We start from the raw sequence: 25,091 nt of genomic DNA on the forward strand, positions 1-25,091 counted from the left end.
TTTTTTTTGCGATTGCACAACGGATGTTTATGCGACAAGGAAGGCATAATTTTCTGGCCAGTTTATAAATTTTGTGACAATGGCTTCTTACAGGTGGTGTCCAGCCATAGTAAATAGCATAATTTTTACATTAGAAAGTTATATATGATGTCTCCCTAATTGGGGGCGAGGATTTTCTCAGTATACATAGAAGGGTTCTGGTGGTACCCAATCCTCTTCATCAGGGAGGTTGCTCAATATCATGGGTCGTGGGTAATCATCTTTATGAATAAAGCGACGGACCCTTTGTGGGAGAGTCATTCGTTGAGTCCTGTGAAGAGGAGTAGTGATAGTATAATCCGTGGTATTTACCACTTGTATAGAATGTTCTCTATCTGGCATGTATAGTTCTTGCATTGTATAAAGTTGTTTCTTTTTTAAGGTGTCAAGGCATACATTTATGGCAGTAATATCTTCTTGTATGTGTAAATCTGCCATTTTAACTCTGTCTCTCCTCGTGGTATTGGTGATGAAGCGAAGAGCTCCATTCTGGACCCTTTGTAACCGGAGCATGTTGGTCTTTGTTGTTAATGACATTGGGACACAAGGGTATTCGAGTATTGGTCTTATTATCATTTTATACAGATGTTTTTTGACATGTTGAGGGACTTGATTGAATCGAAAGAGTCTGCTAAGACCGGCTTTGGCTATGTTGATCTTTTTAGTTACATGAGATGTTGAATGGAGCAGCCTGTCGATTTCATATCCCAAAATCTTGTTAGGGTTTCTAATGGCTACAGGTGTACCTCTGATGGAGATACCTCCTTTATCTTCAATTGTTGATGCAAAACATCCTATCGTGCTAACAAGGACCTTGTCAGGATTAGTTGTAATTCTCCATTTCTTTTCCCAATTAGATGTTCGACGAAGTTCAATATTCATTTTCTCTATGACTCTCTCGTACTTGTATTTTCCTGTTACCGGAGTTGATGAGACGACATGAATAACATCATCTGCAAACTGTGTCACAATTGTGTCATTAAACTCTGGTTGAGGAAGGTCATTCACATAAATGTTGAACAGGAGTGGACTGAGACAAGATCCTTGCGGGACACCAGCTGTCAGTATAAAAGGCTCTGTCGACCTGCCATGAAAGGTGGGAATGATTTTTCTTTGAGTTAAGAAATTATATATTAATCTGAGAAAAGTCCAGTTATGGTCTGGTAGGTCAATGAGTTTGTATATAAGGCCATCATGCCATAAGCTATCAAAAGCTTTATCAACATCTCTGGTGGCAATTAAGGCAAGATTCCCCTGATGTTTTAGACTTGCTACAGTATCGAAAATAACATTTATTGCATGATTGGTACCTCTATGTGTTCTAAAGCCAAATTGTTTTTCAGTAAAAAAGTGATTAAACTCCATATAGTAGTTCAATCTGTTGGAAATGACTTTCTCAAGAACTTTTCCAGTGACTTCAAGTAAAGATATAGGTCTATAGTTCCCAGGTTGGTGGATGTCTTTATTGGGCTTACCAAGAAAGATCATCGTAGCAGTCTTAAAAACAACTGGAAAATGTCCTGAGGCCAAGATGGCATTAAAGATATTTACCAAAGACTGTTTACAATTTCTAGGTAGGTACTTTATTTGTTTCATTGTTATTCCAGAGAGGCCAGGTGCTCTATTTCTCATTCTTCCAATAACCTGACTTATCTCTAGTAATGTAATAGGTCTAGTAAGCGGGTGGGTATCTTCAAGAGTTGAAGTATCGATGGAAGGTAGTGGTTGTAGATCATCCAAGTTCTCATCTCTCCATTCATTTACCAACTGATATTGATTATTGTTAAATTGACGACTGTTATTATGGGAGAGAATTTTCTCCCATACATCACCCATTAAATTAGCCTGGTCCTGTGGATCGTCAAGTTTAATTTCAACATCTTCATCATCCTCATCAGTGAAGGTATGAACTAGGTAGTTAGGAGCCTTGTGCTTTGCCCCTAAAAGTTGTCGGATCTTACTCCAAAATTTTGCTGGTTCTCGTTTATACTGATTAACTTGAAGAACTAGAAATTTCCATATGTCCCGTTTGTGATGACTAATCATGTTAATTAATTCGTGCCTTAATCGGTGCAGTGTAGCTGCTGGTGGTTGTCGCGTTTGAAGATGCCTTCGACATTCTGCTTGATAATTTCGTAAATTGTCTCTAATTTCCCTGGTAGGTTTATATTGTTGGTATATCTTTGTGGAAGCTAATTGACAAGTTGCATTAGTAGCTTCAATTATTCGATTATGCAGGGACCTGATTGCATCATCAATTGCATTGGAAGGTAAGGGTGCTAAGATTGGGTTTAGGTGGTACAGGTATTCTAAATGGAGAAGTTTGGAGTTGTATTATAACAGGGATATGGTCAGATCCTACGTTTCCACCAGGAGATATACGACAGTGAAAGATGTCACAGTCTCTGTTTGTCAGTACTATATCTGGTGTCCCTGGACGAGGTCCAATGTACGATTTAAAGAATGGGCCTTGAAATGACAAGTTTCTAGCTGTCATGATATTAAAGAGTTGTTTTTCTTTTAAGTCACCCAGTGGAATACCAGCTCCACAGTTGAAGAGGGCAGGGTGATGAGCATTAAAATCTCCCGCTAGAATTGTTGGAATATTCCTACTTAATATCCTATGTAGAGGAATTGACTCTATATATTGTTGTCTCGGGGGAAAATATCCAGTTACTATCACTAGTTGTCCATGAGACGTTGTCATTTCTATTGCAAGAATGTTATCTTCATCAACATGAATATTTTTAAATGTATAGCCTAATTTTACTAAGATGGCTACTCCACTAAATGGTCCTCTCGATTTCTCCACAGTAGAGTAACCACGTAATTTAATATATTGATCAACTCTTGCAGCTGTCTCGTTCAGAAGTATAACATCAGGATTGTAATTATGTAGTTCAACCTCAAGAAGGTAACGGTTATTAAAGAAATGTCGAACATTAAGTTGGAAAATTGTAATCCCCATTATTTCTTGCACTTCGCTCGTGTACTGCGGTCTGAACGCCTGCAAGTAATGTCACGTGTTGTATCAACACTATCCCTGCTGGACTCATCAAGGGGAGGAGGAAACTTTTGCGTAGGTGCTTGTGTATTAAGAATGCCATCATCTTCACTAGAGGTAGTAATATTAACAGACTCATTAGAATCGTTAGAGTCATCATCAGAAAACTGAGGTGTGTTATTCCCTGTTACAGGAAGCAGAGGCTCGTGAGAGTTAATGGGAGACTGTGGAGGCTCCAAGGGAAAAGTAGGCAGGCAAGGTGAGTTACCCTGGGAAAGTTCCTGTTCAACAGGATCAGCTTCAATAGCAGGAGAGTAGGCACCACTTTCTGGGGCACTGTTATGTTCAGGTGTTGACTTATCGGGTTGAGGGGAGTTGACAACCTGGGTTTGTGAGGTGGGCGATCCCTGAGCCAGGGATGACTTAGGCTTATTTTTAGATGCAGAGTAGGGAACATACTTCTTGTTATGAGAAGGCTGGGTCATAATAGCCTTCACATTTTCTGGGATAGTGATGGGAGTAATCCCATTAGCCATTAACAGATCATTTAAAACCTGAGAGGAGAGTTGAATGTCACCACCTGCTATGTCTTTGGCCATCATGTACATTAGTTGTGCTCTCGTCATATCCCCGGCTGTGGATACCTGAGACATAGGAGATGATACTGAACCTTGTTGTTGCATTTGTGTATGGTGTAAGTGAGGGTTAGATTGGGGCGCTCCAAGAGGGGCAGAATTCCAAACATTGGAACCATTGGTAGAGACCTGAGGAGTCCCACTTGATCCAGGCAGAGCTGGGAAGGAAGTTTGGGACATGGTTGGCGGTGCCTGGGGAGTGGTCTTCTTAGCAGTGTACAGTTTCTTGGCTTCAAGAATTTTCTGCATTTCCTTTTTCCTTTCAGGACAAATAGCAGAAACAGCATGATGTTTTCCACTGCAGAGGACACATTTAGGTGTATTTTTGTTGGTACAATCTCTATACGACTGCAGTATAGTGGAAGACTTAAGCACAAGTTGTAATGACAGAGATAATCCCAAGAACTAATTTCAAGTCTCATGTAAGTGATTCATTAAACCTTCGACTGTTTCAGTTGTATATATACGTCTTACGAGCCAGTGTTGACGTATTTATACTCCAAAATTCAAGCGACTTCAATACAAGCGGGAGAAAGCTGGTATACCCACACGGGTCTGTGTGGTCAGTGTGCACAGTACAAAAAAAAAAAAAAAAAAAAAAAAAAAATCCTGCAGCATGCAGCACATAATTAAAAAAAAAAAAAAAAAAAAACTCCTACCATGTTTTGGATTAAAATGCCGACTTTGAGGTGTATTTTCGTTGTATTTCGTGTATTTTTGTATAGTATTTATGGTTGTATTCTCGTTTTCTTGGTCTCATTTGATAAAATGGAAGACATATTACAGAAACAGAGACGATTGGTTTCACAATGAAAAGGATCTTGAAATTTAGCTCAAAGTAGCTGAAATGTTCGATTTTTGCTGATGTTCGAGAGTAAACAAATGATGTCATTGTCTAATAAGTGTCCAATTAACCATAATAATATGCAGTTATGAATGGGTTGACATTATTTATGCAATTATTACAACAATGCAGTAGTCTGCATAACACTAAATCTTTCATTTTTTGTGTGAATAAAAATTCAAAATAGAAAGCAAGAGCAATATAAGAGAAGCCTGGAGGCATGACTGATTAACAGAGAAAATGTTATTTTAGTGCCTGGAATGTCTGCACTTTTCAGTCTGGACCCTATTATGAAATTGACATCTTTTTTAATTTGCATGAAATTGGATAAATTGCCAATTTCTGACCACTTTCTTGCATAGTTGAAATTGCTAAATGGGCGGTTTCTTGCACTCAATCGATATAACAAATAGAGTTCTAAAGAAATAGCTATGAGTTTGGTCAACTGGAACAATGGAATTGGCCGAAAATAGGGCTCAAAGTGGGCGAAATTACCGATGCGTAAGCATCGCCAAGATCGCTAACTTCGCAAGAGCATAATTCTGTACGTTTTCCATCAAATTTTGTACTTTTGGTGTCATTAACATCAGGAAAAGATTATCAATTCATAGAATTTTTTTTTTTTCGAAAATTTTGCAACACAGACACTTTAGGATTTGGGGTCGCGACAGTCAAAGGGTTAATAGTTGTCATAAGCTACACTCACTTCCACTGTACCTCATACCAGCGTGTAAACCATCAACAGTATTAAACTCAGGCAATGTGTCGGTCTGGAGTTTTCCAACTCACTAACCGTGAGTTCAAGCCCCCCCCCTATGGTATGTTTAATAGTTGCCATAAGCTACACTCACTTCCACTGTACCTCATACCAGAGTGCAAACCATCAACAGTATTAACCCTTTGACTGTTTCGGTCGCATATATACAACCACCGTGTTTGATGCATATATACTCATACATTCTTGGGGCTTCAAATCAAGCAGGAGAAAGCTGGTAGGACCACATGTGAGAAAATGAGTGTGTGGTCAGTGTGCACCATACAAAAGAAATCCTGCAGCATGCAGTACATAATGAGAAAAAAAAACTCCGACCGTTATTTTGGATTAAAATGCCGTCTTTGTGGTGTATTTTCGTATAGTATTTATGGTTGTATTCTCGTTTTCTTGGTCTCATTTGATAGAATGGAAAACATATTATAGAAATAGAGGTGATTTTGATTGGTTATACTATGAAAAGAACCTTGAAATGGAGCTCAAAGAAGGGGAAATGTTTGATTTTTGCTCATGTTCAAAAGTAAACAAATGATGTCACTGTCCAATAAATGTCCAACTAGCCATTCTGATATGCAGTCATGAATGGGTTGACATTATTTATATAATTATTACAATACTCCAGTAGTCTGCATAACAGTAAATCTTCTATTTTTTGTTTGAATAAAAATTCAAAATAGAAAGCAAGAGTAATATCAGAGGGGCCTGGAGACATGACTGATGAACAAAGAAAATGTTATTTTAGAGCCAGGAATGTCTGTATTGTTCATTCTGGACCCTATTTTGAAATTGGCATATTTTTTAAATTGCGTGAAATTGGCCAAATTGCAAATTTTTTACCACATTACTGGGTAGTTGAAATCGGTAAATAGGCAGTTTCTTGTACTCAATCGATAGAACAAATGGAGTTCTAAAGAAATAGCTATGAGTTTGGTCGACTGGAACAATGGAATTATCTGAAAATAGGGCTCAAAGTGGGCAAAATTGCCGATTCGTAAATATCGCCGAGGTCGCTAACTTCGCGAGAGCGTAATTCCATACATTTCCCATCAAATTTCGTTCTTTTGGTGTCATTACAATCGGGAAAAGATTCTCTATCATTTCATAAGAATTTTTTTTTTTTTTCTGGAAATTTTGCAACACCAGGAGGCACCTCAGGATTTGGGGTTGCGACAATCAAGGGGTTAAAATCAGGCAATACGTCGGTCTGGAGTTTTACGACTCACTAACTGTGAGTTCAAGCCCCGCCTGTGTTGTTTAATAGCTGTCGTAAGCTACACTCACTCACACTGTACCTCATACCAGAGTGTAAACATTGACTTGTCAGCATTAACATGGGCTACAATGTCAAAGTGTTTAATAGTTTTAATGCCAGGTAGCCCTGGCTGACTGTAGATGATGCTAATGGCTGACTATGCCAATTTATACGTAATTAAAACAAGAATGAACCAGTGATGGAAGCTGCATATTTTAGACCTCAGTTTTATAAACAAGTTTCAATGAAACATTCTTTCCTATATCATATTTAATGTTTCAAAACTGTGTTAATTAACATTTTTAACCTAGAACTGACCACATTAACATATTAACCTAGAACTGACCACATTAACATCTTAACCTAGAACTGACCACATTAGTATATCATAACTTACACTGTACTGTAAGTACACCAACAGTACTGTATCATAAGTTACACTGTACTGTAAGTACACCAACAGTACTGTATCATAAGTTACACTGTACTGTAAGTACACCAACAGTACTGTATCATAAGTTACACTGTACTGTAAGTACACCAACAGTACTGTATCATAAGTTACACTGTACTGTAAGTACACCAACAGTACTGTATCATAAGTTACACTGTACTGTAAGTACACCAACAGTACTGTATCATAAGTTACACTGTACTGTAAGTACACCAACAGTACTGTATCATAAGTTACACTGTACTGTAAGTACACCAACAGTACTGTATCATAAGTTACACTGTACTGTAAGTACACCAACAGTACTGTATCATAAGTTACACTGTACTGTAAGTACACCAACAGTACTGTATCATAAGTTACACTGTACTGTAAGTACACCAACAGTACTGTATCATAAGTTACACTGTACTGTAAGTACACCAACAGTACTGTATCATAACCTCCACTGTACTGTAAGTACACAAACAGTACTGTATCATAACATCCACTGTACTGTAAGTACACAAACAGTACTGTATCATAACATCCACTGTACTGTAAGTACACAAACAGTACTGTATCATAACATCCACTGTACTGTAAGTACACCAACAGTACTGTATCATAAGTTACACTGTACTGTAAGTACACAAACAGTACTGTATCATAAGTTACACTGTACTGTAAGTACACCAACAGTACTGTATCATAAGTTACACTGTACTGTAAGTACACAAACAGTACTGTATCATAACATCCACTGTACTGTAAGTACACCAACAGTACTGTATCATAAGTTACACTGTACTGTAAGTACACAAACAGTACTGTATCATAAGTTACACTGTACTGTAAGTACACCAACAGTACTGTATCATAAGTTACACTGTACTGTAAGTACACAAACAGTACTGTATCATAACATCCACTGTACTGTAAGTACACCAACAGTACTGTATCATAAGTTACACTGTACTGTAAGTACACAAACAGTACTGTATCATAAGTTACACTGTACTGTAAGTACACCAACAGTACTGTATCATAAGTTACACTGTACTGTAAGTACACAAACAGTACTGTATCATAACATCCACTGTACTGTAAGTACACCAACAGTACTGTATCATAAGTTACACTGTACTGTAAGTACACAAACAGTACTGTATCATAACCTCCACTGTACTGTATATACACATTCCTTGACTTTCATGATGAGGGTAAAAAATAAAATTAGTAGAAATTTGTAGAGTATTACAAAAAATTGTGTGAGGAATACTGACACAGTACAAAATCCAGGCTGCCCATGACCACATTAATTACTGATATAATTATCCCATGTTTTAAAACTTAGTTTTATAGTGAAAAAAAAAGGAGATTTTATTAATTATTTTACTCCACATTATACTTATTAGTCCAGTCTTAGTAAGACCGGACCAATGAGAGGTGACCTCCAAAATTAAATCCAAGTAAACTCCAGGTTGCAACTGACTTTTTTTATAAATTATTTTGGGCTAAGTGTGCTCAGGATGATTTCCCAAGGAACATTTAATAGTCAGTCCTTGGATTAACCCTTAAACTGTCCAAACGTAGATCTACGTTTGCGCACATAGCACTCCGGCCTTGATTTTCTAAATAAGAAAGTGCAGTGGAACCTCAAATATCGAACTTTCTTCAGTCCAGAGGGCTGTTCGAGTGCCTTTACCGAATTAATTTATTCCCATCAGGAATAATGTAAATTAGATTAGTCCATTTCAGACCCTCAAAAATACACTTATAAAAGCACTTACAAAAATACACTTACATAATTGGTTGTGTTGGGAGCAGTTCGATTTTTGAGGTTCCACTGTATGTAAAACAAAACGCAGATCTACGTTTGCGCGCATAGCGCTCCAACCTTGATTTTCTCCATAAGAAAGCATGTAAAACAAACCATAGATCTTCCTTTGGATAGTTTAAGGGTTAATGATACAGGTTGATCATCACTAATCCAGCATCATTGGGACCTGTAGTGTGCTGGATTAGTGAGTTTCCTGGATTACAGAGTGGTTAGGTTAGAATACACTTAATTAACCTATCAATAGAGACTCTGCTACATCTTCCTCATTTTCATCACTGCTTTCTCCTCCACTGGCTTGCTGCTGTGGATTTACAACCATCTGTGCAATTTCTGAGTCAGTATAATGATAAAATTTGAAATTATGCTAGCCAAAATTAGTGCCAGATTACTGATAGAACCAGATAACTGACTGCCGGATTAGTGATGGCTGACCTGTAGTAAATCTGATGAACTTTCCATTGCCAAAATATGAATTTAGATTTACTTGTATGTCAATGACCAGTTTCTTGTACTTAATATTATGTTTTTAATTCATTCCTAGTTATCTGTTAAGATAAAATTTAGTTCAATGTCACTTCAAGTAGGTTCTGTTATCTTTTGGTTTAATAAAAACCTTTCGGTCTCAGGAGTTCCCTGGTATGTGTCTGTTAAGATGTTCAACACTGGAGTGAAATTAATGAAACACAAATGGAAACTAGGAGTTCAAATGAACTAGGAAATATAAGCTAATTATTTCTGACAATGACCTTACAAATAGATAATCAGTATATCAGATAATTTATTATGAGCAAAGGTGGAGTCCCAAGAGCAAGAGACTCACCTAGATGAGAAAACCACAGTGAGTACACAAGAACCATCTCTCTTTCCCATCAATGATAAACTGTGAGTGGTATGTAAATTGTTCTTACCATCATTGATGAGCTGTCAGTGGTACTCGAATTTCTTCAGCAGTCAACAGTGGGACTGGAGTGATGTTGCCTGTTGCCAGTGTTCAAACAGAGAGACTGGACGTGATATTCCTTGTGGTTATTGATCAAACAGTGAAACGTGGTTTTTGCCTGTGGTCGACAATCAGTAGAACTGGACGTAATATTGCCTGTGTTAAAGATAATTACTTAAATTACACTGGACAAATATTAACCCTTTCATTGTTATTCATGTAGATCTATATCAGTTGAATCAGTGTCACAGATGTAGATCAACATCTTAGTCACAGTGCTCTCAGATATGCTGTGAGCAGTAAATTTTGGTCTAGACATGAGAGAATGGATCATTGCAGTAGGTGTCCAGTGTATAAAAAAATACTGTCCCTGAAATAGCATGATGGGTACAACTAATCTCTTACTTGATTGGGTTAATATAGTAACTGAGGCATTTTCCAGGGTGGTTTTACTAGCTTCTTCTGAGACCCAATTGAAAGACTATAAGACATGCTAGTGAGATGGAGATTAGTTTTGTCAGTTTAAGATACACAAATAACCTGCACATAGAAGAGAAGAGCTAACGACGATCTTTCGGTCCGACTTGGACCATTAACAAAGCTCCTCTCTTCTATGTGCGGGTTATTTGTATATCGTTCCAGTCACGGTATTGTGCCTTTTTTCGTTATTTAGTCAGTTTAAGATTAAAAGTGGACTGAAGAAGAACTCAAAATCGTGGAAATAAATTATACGTATATAGTAATTTATTTTTTACGAATTTCCTGAAAAGCAGAGGTAGAGCACCCTTCGTTTTTTAAAGAAGGAATCAAAATGGACAGCAAGTGTTATATAGAAGAGGCTCAGAACATGATTAATTATCAGAGGAAAGGTTACTTTAGTGGCTGAAGTGGCTACAGTATTTATTGTGAAATGTTTTTAAACTGCCTCCCAGCACACTTAAGAGGCAGTTACATAAGAGGAACTACCATTGGACCCCTGGCTGTCTTCAAGACCCCTGGCTGTCTTCAAGACCCCTGGCTGTCTTCAAGACCCCTGGCTGTCTTCAAGACCCCTGGCTGTCTTCAAGACCCCTGGCTGTCTTCAAGACCCCTGGCTGTCTTCAAGACCCCTGGCTGTCTTCAAGACCCCTGGCTGTCTTCAAGACCCCTGGTTGTCTTCAAGACCCCTGGCTGTCTTCAAGACCCCTGGCTGACTTCAAGCAGGCACTGGACAGGCACCTTAACTCAGCACCTGACCAGTCAGGCTGTGGTTAATATGTTGGATTGCATGCAGACAGCAGTAACAGCCTGGTTGATCAGGCCTTCATCCACCACGAGGCCTGGTCACAGACTGGGCCATGGGGGCATTGACCCCCAGAACTCTCTCCAAGTATACTCCAGGTAAACCGGAATTTGTGAAATGTTGTGTAAAATATGCCAAATATACCGACTTCTGGGCACTTTATAGGGTAGTGCTGATAGATAAATAAGAAGTTTATGCTTAACTGATAGAATGGAAAACTTACAAACAAAACAACAAAGAATTTGGTCATACCGAGTCATTAAATTGACCAAAGACAGACAAACCTTGAAGTAATCAAAATCACAGTTACTTAATTAAAGGCTTCCTAACCTTAAACATCACACCTGCATAATTTAGTAAGATCAAAATAACACTCACAGTGTAGTAAGTGGGTCATTACATAGTAATAGCACAGTAAGTGGGTAATGGCAAAGTAACAGCACAGTAAGTGGGTAATGACATAGTAATAGCACAATAAGTGGGTAATGACACAGTAACAGCACAGTAAGTGGGTAATGACACAGTAACAGCACAGTAAGTGGGTAATGACATAGTAACAGCACATTAAGTGGGTAATGACACAGTAACAGCACAGTAAGTGGGTAATGACACAGTAACAGCACATTAAGTGGGTAATGACACAGTAACAGCACAGTAGGTGGGTAATAACACAGTAACAGCACAGTAAGTGGGTAATGACACAGTAACAGCACAGTAAGTGGGTAATGACATAGTAACAGCACAGTAGGTGGGTAATAACACAGTAACAGCACAGTAAGTGGGTAATGACACAGTAACAGCACAGTAAGTGGGTAATAACACAGTAACAGCACAGTAAGTGAGAAATGACACAGTAACAGCACAGTAAGTGGGTAATGACACAGTAACAGCACAGTAAGTGGGTAATGACACAGTAACAACACAGTAAGTGGGTAATAACACAGTAACAGCACAGTAAGTGGGTAATGACACAGTAACAGCACAGTAAGTGGGTAATAACACAGTAACAGCACAGTAAGTGGGTAATAACACAGTAACAGCACAATAAATGGGTAATGACACAGTAACAGCACAGTAAGTGGGTAATGGCACAGTAACAGCACAGTAAGTGGGTAATGGCACAGTAACAGCACAGTAAGTGGGTAATGGCACAGTAACAGCACAGTAAGTGGGTAATGACACAGTAACAGCACAGTAAGTGGGTAATAACACAGTAACAACACAGTAAGTGGGTAATAACACAGTAACAGCACAGTAAGTGGGTAATGGCACAGTAACAGCACAGTAAGTGGGTAATGGCACAGTAACAGCACAGTAAGTAGGTAATGGCACAGTAACAGCACAGTAAGTGGGTAATGGCACAGTAACAGCACAGTAAGTGGGTAATGGCACAGTAACAGCACAATAAGTGGGTAATGGCACAGTAACAGCACAGTAAGTGGGTAATGGCACAGTAACAGCACAGTAAGTGGGTAATGGCACAGTAACAGCACAATAAGTGGGTAATGGCACAGTAACAGCACAGTAAGTGGGTAATGGCACAGTAACAGCACAGTAAGTGGGTAATGGCACAGTAACAGCACAATAAGTGGGTAATGGCACAGTAACAGCAAAGTGGGAAAAAAAGCATCGTAAATCAGAAATATCAGGGTTTAACAGCAGAACAGCAGAGTAATAACAATATATAACATAACAGAACAGCACAGAAATAACAGTATAACAGCAGAGCAGCACAGTAATAACAGCATAACAGCAGAGTAATAACAGCATAACACAACAGTAATAACAGCATAACACAACAGTAATAACAGCATAACACAACAGTAATAACAGCATAACACAACAGTAATAACAGCATAACACAACAGTAATAACAGCATAACACAACAGTAATAACAGTATATAATAATGAAGAAGTTAGAGTATGTAGGAAAGAGGGAGATTATTTCCCAGTAAAAGTAGGCCTTAGACAAGGATGTGTGATGTCACCGTGGTTGTTTAATATATTTATAGATGGGGTTGTAAGAGAAGTAAATGTGAGGGTCTTGGGAAGAGGCGTGGAGTTAAAAGATAAAGAATCACACATAAAGTGGGAGTTGTCACAGTTGCTCTTTGCTGATGACACTGTGCTCTTGGGAGATTCTGAAGAGAAGTTGCATAGGTTGGTGGATGAATTTGGTAGGGTATGTAAAAGAAGAAAATTAAGGGTGAATACAGGAAAGAGTAAAGTTATGAGGATAACAAAAAGATTAGGTGATGAAAGATTGGATATCAGATTGGAGGGAGAGAGTATGGAGGAGGTGAATGTATTCAGATATTTGGGAGTGGACATGTCAGCAGATGGGTCTATGAAAGATGAGGTGAATCATAGAATTGATGAGGGGAAAAGGATGAGTGGTGCACTTAGGAGTCTGTGGAGACAAAGAACTTTGTCCTTGGAAGCAAAGAGGGGAATGTATGAGAGTATAGTTTTACCAACACTCTTATATGGGTGTGAAGCATGGGTGATGAATGTTGCAGCGAGGAGAAGGCTGGAGGCAGTGGAGATGTCATGTCTGAGGGCAATGTGTGGTGTGAATATAATGCAGAGAATTCGTAGTTAGGAAGTTAAGAGGAGGTGCAGGATTGCCAAAACTGTTGTCCAGAGGGCTGAGGAAGGGTTGTTGAGGTGGTTCGGACATGTAGAGAGAATGGAATGAAACAGAATTACTTCAAGAGTGTATCAATCTGTAGTGGAGGGAAGGCAGGGTAGGGGTCAGCCTTGGAAAGGTTGGAGGGATGGGGTAAAGGAGGTTTTGTGTGCAAGGGGCTTGGACTTCGAGCAAGCATGTGTGACTATTATTTGATAGGAGTGAATGGAGACAAATGGTTTTTAATACTTGACGTGCTGTTGGAGTGTGAGCAAAATAACATTTATGAAGGGATTCAGGGAAACCGGCAGGCCGGACTTGAGTCCTGGAGATGGGAAGTACAGTGTCTGCACTCTGAAGGAGGGGTGTTAACGTTGCAGTTTTATAACTGTAGTGTAAAGCACCCCTCTGGTAAGACAGTGATGGAGTGAATGATGGTGAAAGTTTTTCTTTTTTGGGCCACCCTGCCTTGGTGGGAATCGGCCAGTGTGTTAATAAAATAAAAAATAAAGAAGAACAGTGGGTCACCCCGATACATAAAGGAGGAGATCAAACAGACTTGAATAACTATAGGCCAATATCCAACTTACATCCTCTCTCTAAAATCTTTGAAAAATTAATTCATAAGCGAATGTATTCCTACCTCATCTCCCACAACATACTCAACCTGTCAGTTTGGGTTCAGGCCTAATAAAAATATGAATGATGCTATTATACACATGCTAGAACAAATATACACTGCACTAAAGAAAAAAGAAGTCCCATTGGGGATCTTCATTGATTTACGTAAAGCTTTTGATACAGTTGACCATGATTTGCTCCTAAAGTCATACCTTAGCAACAGAAGCCAATATGTGTACACAAATGGAGCAAACTCTTCCACACAACCAATTACAGTTGGAGTCCCACAGGGAAGTGTCCTTGGCCCTCTTATCTTTCTCGTTTACATAAACGACCTACCAAATGCATCGCAATTACTCAAACCCACACTATTTGCAGATGACACTACAGTGGAACCTCAAATTTCGAATTTACTCCATTCCAGGAGCTACTTCTAAATTCGAAAAGTCTGAAAATCGAAGCAATATTTCCCATAAGAAATAATAGAAATACAATTAATCCATTCCAGAAACCCAAAAATATTCACAAAAAAAAAAAAAACACATTTTATAGAGATTAATTACAGTTTTACATACACACAGATAGGGAGGAGGAGAGAGGGAGTTGGGGTTAGTGTTTGGAAGGAGAATTCCACTCCATGAGGACTTCAGGTATCAAAGCCCTCTCTGGGGTTACTTCCCTTCTCTGTATTTTAATGCTACTAGGACTGGCTTGAGAGTCACTGGACCCCTGTCTCACAAAATAACTGTCTACAGTTGTCTGTTTCTGTCTTACAAAATAACTGTCCACAGTCCTCTGTTTTTGTCTCCCAAAATAACTGTCCACAGTCCTCTGTACATCCTGGCAAGCTCAACAAGTCTCATACCACTCTCATACTTCTGTCTTATTTCCTTCTTCACATCTATGGTGTTCCTCACTTTCTTTACCACAGGGGTACCACTAGTAAGTTTCTTTGGGCCCATGGCAGCTTATTTCACAGTCCCACAAGCACTAAACACAATAATATAATCATAAAATGTTTGAATGAGAGCGCAGGTTAGTTTTCACTCAAGCATAAACAAAGCTAGACTGGCTCACGGTGCTTGCGTGGGGATGCGGACAGAGCGGGCTGGCGGACAGATCATGTACCCGGCGGTCCGAAAATAGGGGTGCTTTCGATAATAGGGACAAAGTTGATTCGAAACAAGGGTTCTATTTTTGAAACGTTCGATATGTGATACGTTCGAATTTTGAGGTTCCACTGTACATACATCTTCTCTCACCCAAGCCGAATCATGCTAGAAAATACTGTAAATACCGAATTACAGAAAATATCTACCTGGATGATGATTAGGAAACTTACTCTCAATATTTACAAAACCTACTTCATTCAGTTTGGTAACAGAGCCACAGATGTCCCTCTTAACATATTGATAAACGGATCACCTATCACAAAACTAACAGAGGGAAAATTCTTAGGAATCCACCTTGATAATAGACTCAAATTTCAAACACATATACAACAAATTTCAAAACAAATTTCCAAGACTGTAGGCATACTATCGAAGATACGGTACTATGTTCCACAGTCAGCCCTCCTGGCCCTATATCACTCACTTATTTACCCCTATCTCACCTATGGAATTTGTGCATGGGGCTCAACAACAATTAACCATCTCAGACCACTAATTACCCAACAAAAGGCTGCAGTTAGAATGATAACAAATTCTCACTACAGGCAGCACACTCCACCAATATTCAATACACTCAACCTACTCACCATACAAAACATTCATACTTATTACTGCACCTATTACATACATAGAACACTCAACTCTGATATTAACCCTCCCCTCAAACATCTCCTTGCCAACCTCAACAGAACACATGACCATAACACAAGGCACAGATCACTCTTTGATATTCCTCGTGTCCATCTCACGCTATGCAAAAACTCAATGCACATAAAAGGCCCTAAAATCTGGAATTCATTACCTGTAAATATAAAAGAAACACTACCTGTTTATAAATTCAAGTCTCTTCTCAAAAAATCACTTACTCACCCACAACTAAATAAATACTGAATAATTGTATCTCATAAATTGTATCTCATTATTGTATCTCATAAATGTCTAACCTGTGGCCCAATCAAACTTTTTTTTTTTATTACATTACCTAACACAATACTCCATTCTACTGAATGCTCAGCAACACAGTAAATGACCATATGACCTGTCTTTGTAATACTCATTTGTGCTAAATTGTTATCTGTTTACAATAATGTTTATACCACTGAATATATCATTGCTTAGTTAATCTTAAGTTAACTTTAAGCCTGCCCATAATGCTCTGCATACAAGGGGCTTTGGCATGTTACACTTTAATAACTGTATTCCTTTGTACTTCTCTGTATCATGTTCAAATTAATAAATAAATAAAAAATAACAATAACATAAGTTATCAGTGTGGTTGTTAGCGTGGTTGTTAGTATGGTTGTTAGTGTGGTTGTTAGTGTGGTTGTTAGTGTGGTTGTTAGCGTGGTTGTTAGTGTGGTTGTTAGTGTGGTTGTTAGTGTGGTTGTTAGCGTGGTTGTTAGTGTGGTTGTTAGTGTGGTTGTTAGTGTGGTTGTTAGTGTGGTTGTTAGTGTGGTTGTTAGCGTGGTTGTTAGTGCGGTTGTTAGTGTGGTTGTTAGTGTGGTTGTTAGTGTGGTTGTTAGCGTGGTTGTTAGTGTGGTTGTTAGTGTGGTTGTTAGTGTGGTTGTTAGTGAAGTTGTTAGTGCAGTTGTTAGTGTGGTTGTGTGGTTCTTAGTGTGGTTGTTAGTGCAGTTGTTATTGTGGTTGTTTGTGTGGTTGTTAGTGTGGTTGTTTGTGTGGTTGTTTGTGTGGTTGTTAGTGTGGTTGTTAGTGTGATTGTTAGTGTGGTTGTTAGTGAAGTTTTAGTGTGGTTGTTAGTGAAGTTGTTAGTGTGGTTGTTAGTGTGGTTGTTAGTGTGGTTGTTAATGTGGTTGTTAGTGAAGTTGTTAGTGTGGTTGTTAGTGTGGTTGTTAGTGTGGTTGTTAGTGAAGTTGTTAGTGTGGTTGTTAGTGTGGTTGATAGTGTGGTTGTTAGTGTGGTTGTTAGTGTGCTTGTTAGTGTAGTTGTTAGTGTGGTTGTTAGTGTGGTTGTTAGTGTGGTTGTTAGTGTGGTTGTTAGTGTGGTTGTTAGTGTGGTTGTTTGTGTGGTTGTTAGTGAAGTTGTTAGTGTGGTTGTTAGTGTGGCTATTAGTGTGGCTGTTAGTGTGGTTGTTAGTGTGGTTGTTAGTGTGGTTGTTAGTGTGGTTGTTAGTGTGGTTGTTAGTGTGGTTGTTAGTGTGGTTGTTTGTGTGGTTGTTAGTGTGGTTGTTAGTGTGGTTGTTAGTGAAGTTGCTAGTGTGGTTGTTAGTGTGGTTGATAGCGTGGTTGTTACTGTGGTTGTTAGTGTGGTTGTTAGTGTGGTTGTTAGTGTGGTTGTTAGCGTGGTTGTTTGTGTGGTTGTTAGTGTGGTTGTTAGTATGGTTGTTAGTGTGGTTGTTAGCGTGGTTGTTACTGTGGTTGTTAGTGTGGTTGTTTGTGTGGTTGTTAGTGTGGTTGTTAGTGTGGTTGTTAGTGTGGTTGTTAGTGTGGTTGTTAGTGTGGTTGTTAGTGTGGTTTTTAGTGTGGTTGTTAGTGAAGTTGTTAGTGTGGTTGTTAGTGTGGTTATTTGTGTGGTTGTTAGTGTGGTTGTTTGTGTGGTTGTTAGTGTGGATGTTAGTGTGGTTGTTAGTGTGGCTGTTACTGTGGTTGTTAGTGTGGTTGTTAGTGTGGTTGTTAGTGTGGTTGTTAGTGTGGCTGTTAGTGTGGTTGTTAGTGTGGTTGTCTGTGTGGTTGTTAGTGTGGTTGTTTGTGAGGCTGTTAGTGTGGTTGTTAGTGTGGTTGTTAGTGTGGTTGTTAGTGTGGTTGTCGGTGTGGTTGTTAGTGTGGTTGTTTGTGTGGTTGTTTGTGTGGTTGTTAGTGTGGTTGTTAGTGAAGTTGTTAGTGTGGTTGTTAGTGTGGTTGTTAGTGTGGTTGTTAGTGTGGTTGCTAGTGTGGTTGCTAGTGTGGTTGTTAGTGTGGTTGTTAGTGTGGTTGTTAGTGTGGTTGTTAGTGTGGTTGTTAGTGTGGTTGTTTGTGTGGTTGTTTGTGTGGTTGTTAGTGTGGTTGTTAGTGTGGTTGTTTGTGTGGTTGTTAGTGTGGTTGTTAGTGTGGTTGTTAGTGTGGTTGTTAGTGTGGCTGTTAGTGTGGTTGTTAGTGTGGTTGTTTGTGTGGTTGTTAGTGTGGTTGTTTGTGTGGCTGTTAGTGTGGTTGTTAGTGTGGTTGTTAGTGTGTTTGTTAGTGTGGTTGTTAGTGTGGCTGTTAGTGTGGTTGTTTGTGTGGTTGTTAGTGTGGTTGTTAGTGAAGTTGTTAGTGAAGTTGTTAGTGTGGTTGTTAGTGAAGTTGTTAGTGAAGTTGTTAGTGTGGTTGTTAGTGTGGTTGTTAGTGTGGTTGTTAGTGTGGTTGTTTGTGTGGTTGTTTGTGTGGTTGTTAGTGTGGTTGTTTGTGTGGTTGTTAGTGTGGTTGTTAGTGTGGTTGTTAGTGTGGTTGATAGTGTGGTTGATAGTGTGGTTGATAATATCAATGTGGTTGACAATATCAAGGACTACATCGTTGCTCTAGAAAATGAAATCAAAGATATCAAAGCAGCACTCGAGCGACGAGATTCCAAGATAACCAACCTCGAGAATAAGATCCAAAACCTTGAAGAGAAGATTACATCGGGAAGTGTTGACACAGAAAATACTCTAAAAGCAGCTATAGCCAGTCACACTGAGCAAATAACAACAATAAATATGAAGGTTGAAGAAGCAATCAAGGACTGGAATCAGAAGATGCACACTCGACTAAATGAATACCTTGATTTCCAAGACGACAAAACTGAACAAGATAAGTTGTCTGATGCAGTTATAATAAACAGTCCACACATTCCTAGTGACATAACACAAGCACAGTGCAAAGAAACTGCTGTCAGGATAATACAGAACCACGTACAAGTCATCGTGCAAAACAATGAAATCAAAGAAACACGTTTGCTAGGAAAACCAGGAAGTAAACACAGTATAATGATCAGACTTCATTCATACGATAAAAGAAAGGACCTAATTAAATCAGCAATTACAATGAAAAATGGAGTGTACATAAATGAGTGTCTAACAAAAAAACGTCAAAACCTTCTGTTCAGGCTGAGAAAACTTAAACAGGAAAACAAAATACATCAGTGTTTCACGCGAGATGGGAAAATACTAGTAAGGAAAACATCAACAGGACAACAATATACCATCTCAAATGAACATGATCTCTCTACCTTCCTTAGAAAAGCTGACATTTCTGTAACAGATTAGATAAGTGCCCTTAATACATATATACGTGTGGTGCATATAGTGTACGTTACTATTATATTGTACATTATTATTTTTATTATTTTTCATCACTAACTAATGCCAACTACCTCCAATACTCTATAATTCTTTCTTACTGCTATTAATTGCTCATAATTTTAAATTACAAGTCATATCTTACTCCAAATTAATAATATTCATTTTTCTTACCTGTCCATTTAATTTTGTTTATCACTACTTGTTTTTTTAGTCACTTTTCATTGTGTATGCAATTAGTGTATATTCCAATTACTTTTTTGCAAGTACCAAAACTATCTTTTGCTAGCTAGTACCAACTACCTCATTTTTTTTACTTTTATTGTGCAATAAACTGCTCAATTTATCTAATATTACAAATCAGATCTTACTCCTAAACCAATATTATTTCATAGTGACCATCTGTCCATTTAACTTTGTTTACCATTACTTAATTGTCCCTTATATATTTTCTCCTTTATTTTAGCTTTATATAACTACCCTAGTTTATACATTCACAATTGTTAAAATAATCAAGGTGCTATTCTCAGGTGCTAAAGTAGAACAAGTTCACAATTTTGCCATTATATTCCAAAGCTCATTTATTTTATAGTACTACCTACTATCATATTCCCAAGCTCCATTATTTGATCATCACTTTATTTGTACTAGTCCCTTTTATATTGTCTCCTTTATTTTAGCTTAAAAAAAAAAAAACTACCTTAGCTCATTATTTTACATTTGTTAAATAATTCAGGTGCTACTTTTTAGCTTAAGACTATTTACTTTGTTTTATACTTAATTCTAACTATAGATTCACTACAAATCTTATGATTACAAGCATTGATCCTGATACCAACCTCTTATTTAATGACTTAAATGAATCAAACAGTTACTGTAATTACTACACTGCAGAACAATCAAAGGCACTTCTCAGTGCCAACAACAACATAACTATCTTTAACTACAATATCAGATCTTTAAGCAAGCATTACGATGACCTCATAGCATTACTAAATTCCTTACATGCCAATATGTCCATCATTACACTAACTGAAACCTGGCTAAAGCTTGATAGTACAGATGTCTATGCCATTCCTGGTTACACAGCCATACACAACTGTAGGCCAGACCAACAAGGGGGTGGCACAGCCATATACTACTCAGACCAACTAGAATGTATCACTAATACTTGCACAAGAGATGAACATGGGGAATATATAATAGCCAAATTCAAATCCAAATACCTACAAAAACCTCTCACATTGATAAACATCTACAGAGTTCCACAGTCAAACATTAGCCAATTTAGTCAAAACCTAGGAAGTATGATAACTGATGCACGCATGAACAAAGATCACTTACTACTCTCAGGAGACTTCAATATAAATCTCCTGCAAGACCAGGACCCACACGTTACTGAATTCACAAACACAATGAGTAACTGTATGTTGCTACCAACAGTAACAAAACCTACAAGAGTTACAGAGACTAGTGTTTCCCTACTTGACCACATCTGGACCAACACCATATCCCCTTTAAAATCAGGCATAATTACAGATAATACCACAGACCACTACCCTACTTTCCTCATAACAACTCTTGGTAAATTACCCCAAGACACTACTAAAGTCACCTTCAGACTTCACAATGAGGCAGCCATTAATAACTTCACAACAGCAGTAGCAAACATTGACTGGCACACTGAGCTAGAAATCAATACAGATATTGACGAATGTATTAATAATTTTCTAAAAAAGACCCAATACCTCTATAACAAGCACTGCCCTAAAAAAACTAAGCAGATGACAGCTAAGAGACTGAACAGTCCCTGGCTAACACCCAGCATTCTCAAATCCATAAATACAAAACACCAATATGAAAAACAGTACAGAATGGGTCACATAACCAGAGACCAAACAAAACGTTACTCGTCAATCCTAACCAGCCTGATAAGAAGGGCAAAAAAATTGTATTATGAGAACAGATTATCCAACTTACGAGGTGATATAAAAAAGACCTGGAAAACCCTATCAGAAATTCTGGGAACAAAAAAGATATCACGAAATAGCGAAATAAAATTAGCAAAATCAGATGAACCCCAACTCCCACCAACAGAAACAGCAAACAGACTCAATGATTTCTTCTCCACTATAGGACAAAACCTTGCCAATAAAATCCCAAGCTCAGATACCCCACCAAATGACTACCTCACCGGCAACTACCCGAACACACTGTTCCTAGCTCCGACTAACCCATACGAAGTCTCCCTTATTATCAACGCACTAAAAAACAAGGCAGGAGATTTAAATACCTTACCACCCTTTATATACAAAAAAGTGTCACAAGTGCTATCACCAATCATTGCAACACTCTTTAACAAATCCATTGAATCCTCCACCTTCCCTACAGTACTCAAAATAGCAAGGGTCACCCCGATCCACAAAGGAGGAGACCAAACAGAGTTGAATAACTATAGGCCAATATCCAACTTACACCCTCTCTCAAAAATCTTCGAAAAATTAATTCATAAACGAATCTACTCCTACCTTATCTCCCAAAACATACTCAACCCCTGCCAATTTGGATTCAGGCCTAATAAAAATACTAATGATGCTATTATACACATGCTAGAACATATATACACTGCAATAGAGAAAAAAGAAGTCCCACTGGGGATCTTCATTGACTTACGTAAAGCTTTTGATACAGTTGACCATGACTTGCTCCACGTAAAATTGTCACACTATGGTATAAGAGGGCACTCCCTCAACTACCTCAAGTCATACCTCAGCAACAGAAGCCAATATGTGTACGCAAATGGGGCAAACTCTTCTGCACAACCAATTACAGTTGGTGTCCCACAGGGAAGTGTCCTTGGCCCTCTTCTCTTTCTCCTATACATAAATGACCTACCAAATGCTTCGCAATTACTCAAACCCACACTATTTGCTGATGACACAACATACGTCTTCTCCCACCCGAGCCCAGTCACGCTAGCCAATACTGTAAATATCGAATTACAGAAAATATCTACCTGGATGAGTACTAACAAACTTACACTAAACATTGACAAAACCTACTTCATTCAGTTTGGTAACAGAGCTACAGATGTCCCTCTTAACATAATGATAAACGGATCACCTATCACAAAGCTAACAGAGGGAAAATTCTTAGGAATCCACCTTGATAATAGACTCAAATTTCATACACATATACAACAAATTTCTAAGAAAATTTCCAAGACTGTAGGCGTACTATCGAAGATACGGTACTATGCTCCACAGTCAGCCCTCCTGGCCCTATATCACACTCTTATTTACCCCTATCTCACCTATGGAATTTGTGCATGGGGCTCAACAACAATTAACCATCTCAGACCACTAATTACCCAACAAAAGGCTGCAGTTAGAATGATAACAAATTCTCACTATAGGCAGCACACTCCACCAATATTCAATACACTAAACCTACTCACCATACAAAACATCCATACTTATTACTGCACCTATTACAAACATAGAACACTTAACTCTGATATTAACCCTCCCCTCAAACATCTCCTTGCCAACCTCAACAGAACACATGACCATAACACAAGGCACAGATCACTCTTTGATATTCCTCGTGTCCATCTCACGCTATGCAAAAACTCAATGCACATAAAAGGCCCTAAAATCTGGAATTCATTACCTGTAAATATAAAAGAAACACTACCTGTTTATAAATTCAAGTCTCTTCTCAAAGATCACTTACTCACCCAAAACCAAATAAATACTGAATAACTGAACCTTATAAATTGTATATCTTAAATGTTTCTCACAATTATATCACATAAATGTTAAACCTAAAACCCAATCTAACTTTATTATTTTTTAAATACACTACCTAACAGAATACTCCATTCTACTGAATGTACAACAATGCATGCAACCATATGACCTGTCTTTGTAATACTCACTTGTGCTTTATAGTAATCTGTTTACATTAATGTTTTTCACTGATTTCATCATTGCTTAGTTAATCTTAAGTTAATTTTAAGCCAGCCCGTAATGCTATGCATAGTATAAGTGGCTTTGGCATGCTGCTCTTATCTGTATTTTTTTGTACCTCTGTATGTGTGCTCAAATTATAAATAAATAAATAAATAAATAAATAGTGTGGTTGTTAGTGTGGTTGTTAGTGTGGTTGTTAGTGAGGTTGTTTGTGTGGTTGTTAGTGTGGTTTTTAGTGTGGTTGTTAGTGAAGTTGTTAGTGTGGTTGTTAGTGTGGTTGTTAGTGTGGTTGTTTGTGTGGTTGTTAGTGTGGTTTTTAGTGTGGTTGTTAGTGAAGTTGTTAGTGAAGTTGTTAGTGTGGTTGTTAGTGTGGTTGTTAGTGTGGTTGTTTATGTGGTTGTTAGTGTGGTTGTTAGTGCGGTTGTTAGTGTGGTTGTTAGTGTGGCTGTTAGTGTGGTTGTTAGTGTGGTTGTTAGTGTGGTTGTTAGTGTGGTTGTTAGTGTGGTTGTTAGTGTGGGTGTTAGTGTGGGTGTTAGTGTGGGTGTTAGTGTGGCTGTTAGTGTGGTTGTTAGTGTGGTTGTGTGGTTGTTAGTGTGGTTGTTTGTGTGGCTGTTAGTGTGGTTGTTAGTGTGGTTGTTAGTGTGGTTGTTAGTGTGGTTGTTTGTGTGGTTGTTAGTGTGGTTGTTAGTGTGGTTGTTAGTGTGGTTGTTAGTGTGGTTGTTAGTGTGGTTGTTAGTGAAGTTGTTAGTGTGGTTGTTAGTGAAGTTGTTAGTGAAGTTGTTAGTGTGGTTGTTAGTGAAGTTATTAGTGAAGTTGTTAGCGTGGTTGTTAGTGAAGTTATTAGTGTGATTGTTAGTGTGGTTGTTAGTGTGGTTGTTTGTGTGGTTGTTAGTGTGGTTGTTAGTGTGGTTGTTAGTGTGATTGTTAGTGTGGCTGTTAGTGAAGTTGTTAGTGTGATTGTTAGTGTGGTTGTTAGTGTGGTTGTTTGTGTGGTTGTTAGTGTGGTTGTTAGTGTGGTTGTTAGTGTGATTGTTAGTGTGGCTGTTATTGTGGTTGTTAGTGTGGCTGTTAGTGTGTTTGTTAGTGTGGTTGTTAGTGTGGCTGTTAGTGTGGTTGTTTGTGTGGTTGTTAGGTTGTTAGTGTGGTTGTTTGTGTGGCTGTTAGTGTGGTTGTTAGTGTGGTTGTTAGTGTGGTTGTCAGTGTGGCTGTTAGTGTGGTTGTTTGTGTGGTTGTTAGTGTGGTTGTTAGTGTGGTTGTTAGTGTGGCTGTTAGTGTGGTTGTTAGTGTGGTTGTTAGTGTGGTTGTTAGTGTGGTTGTTAGTGTGGTTGTTAGTGTGATTGTTAGTGTGGCTGTTAGTGAAGTTGTTAGTGTGATTGTTAGTGTGGTTGTTAGTGTGGTTGT

The 25,091-nt window shown here is 38.3% G+C and overlaps 1 protein-coding gene across 1 annotated transcript in view; it reads right to left on the bottom strand.

Annotated features, from left to right (window-relative positions):
- Nucleotides 1-25,091, bottom strand: part of LOC128691959 (tripartite motif-containing protein 59) — a 49,502-nt gene that overhangs the window by 19,227 nt on the left and 5,184 nt on the right. Inside the window, exon 2 of the mRNA XM_070081321.1 lies at nt 9,731-9,918. Coding sequence (XP_069937422.1) covers nt 9,731-9,736 — 6 coding nt within the window. The 5' untranslated portion in view covers nt 9,737-9,918. The remainder of the gene's footprint in view (nt 1-9,730; nt 9,919-25,091) is intronic.

The sequence above is a fragment of the Cherax quadricarinatus genome, unplaced genomic scaffold, assembly GCF_038502225.1.
Source record: "Cherax quadricarinatus isolate ZL_2023a unplaced genomic scaffold, ASM3850222v1 Contig2320, whole genome shotgun sequence".
Lineage (NCBI taxonomy): Eukaryota > Metazoa > Arthropoda > Malacostraca > Decapoda > Parastacidae > Cherax > Cherax quadricarinatus.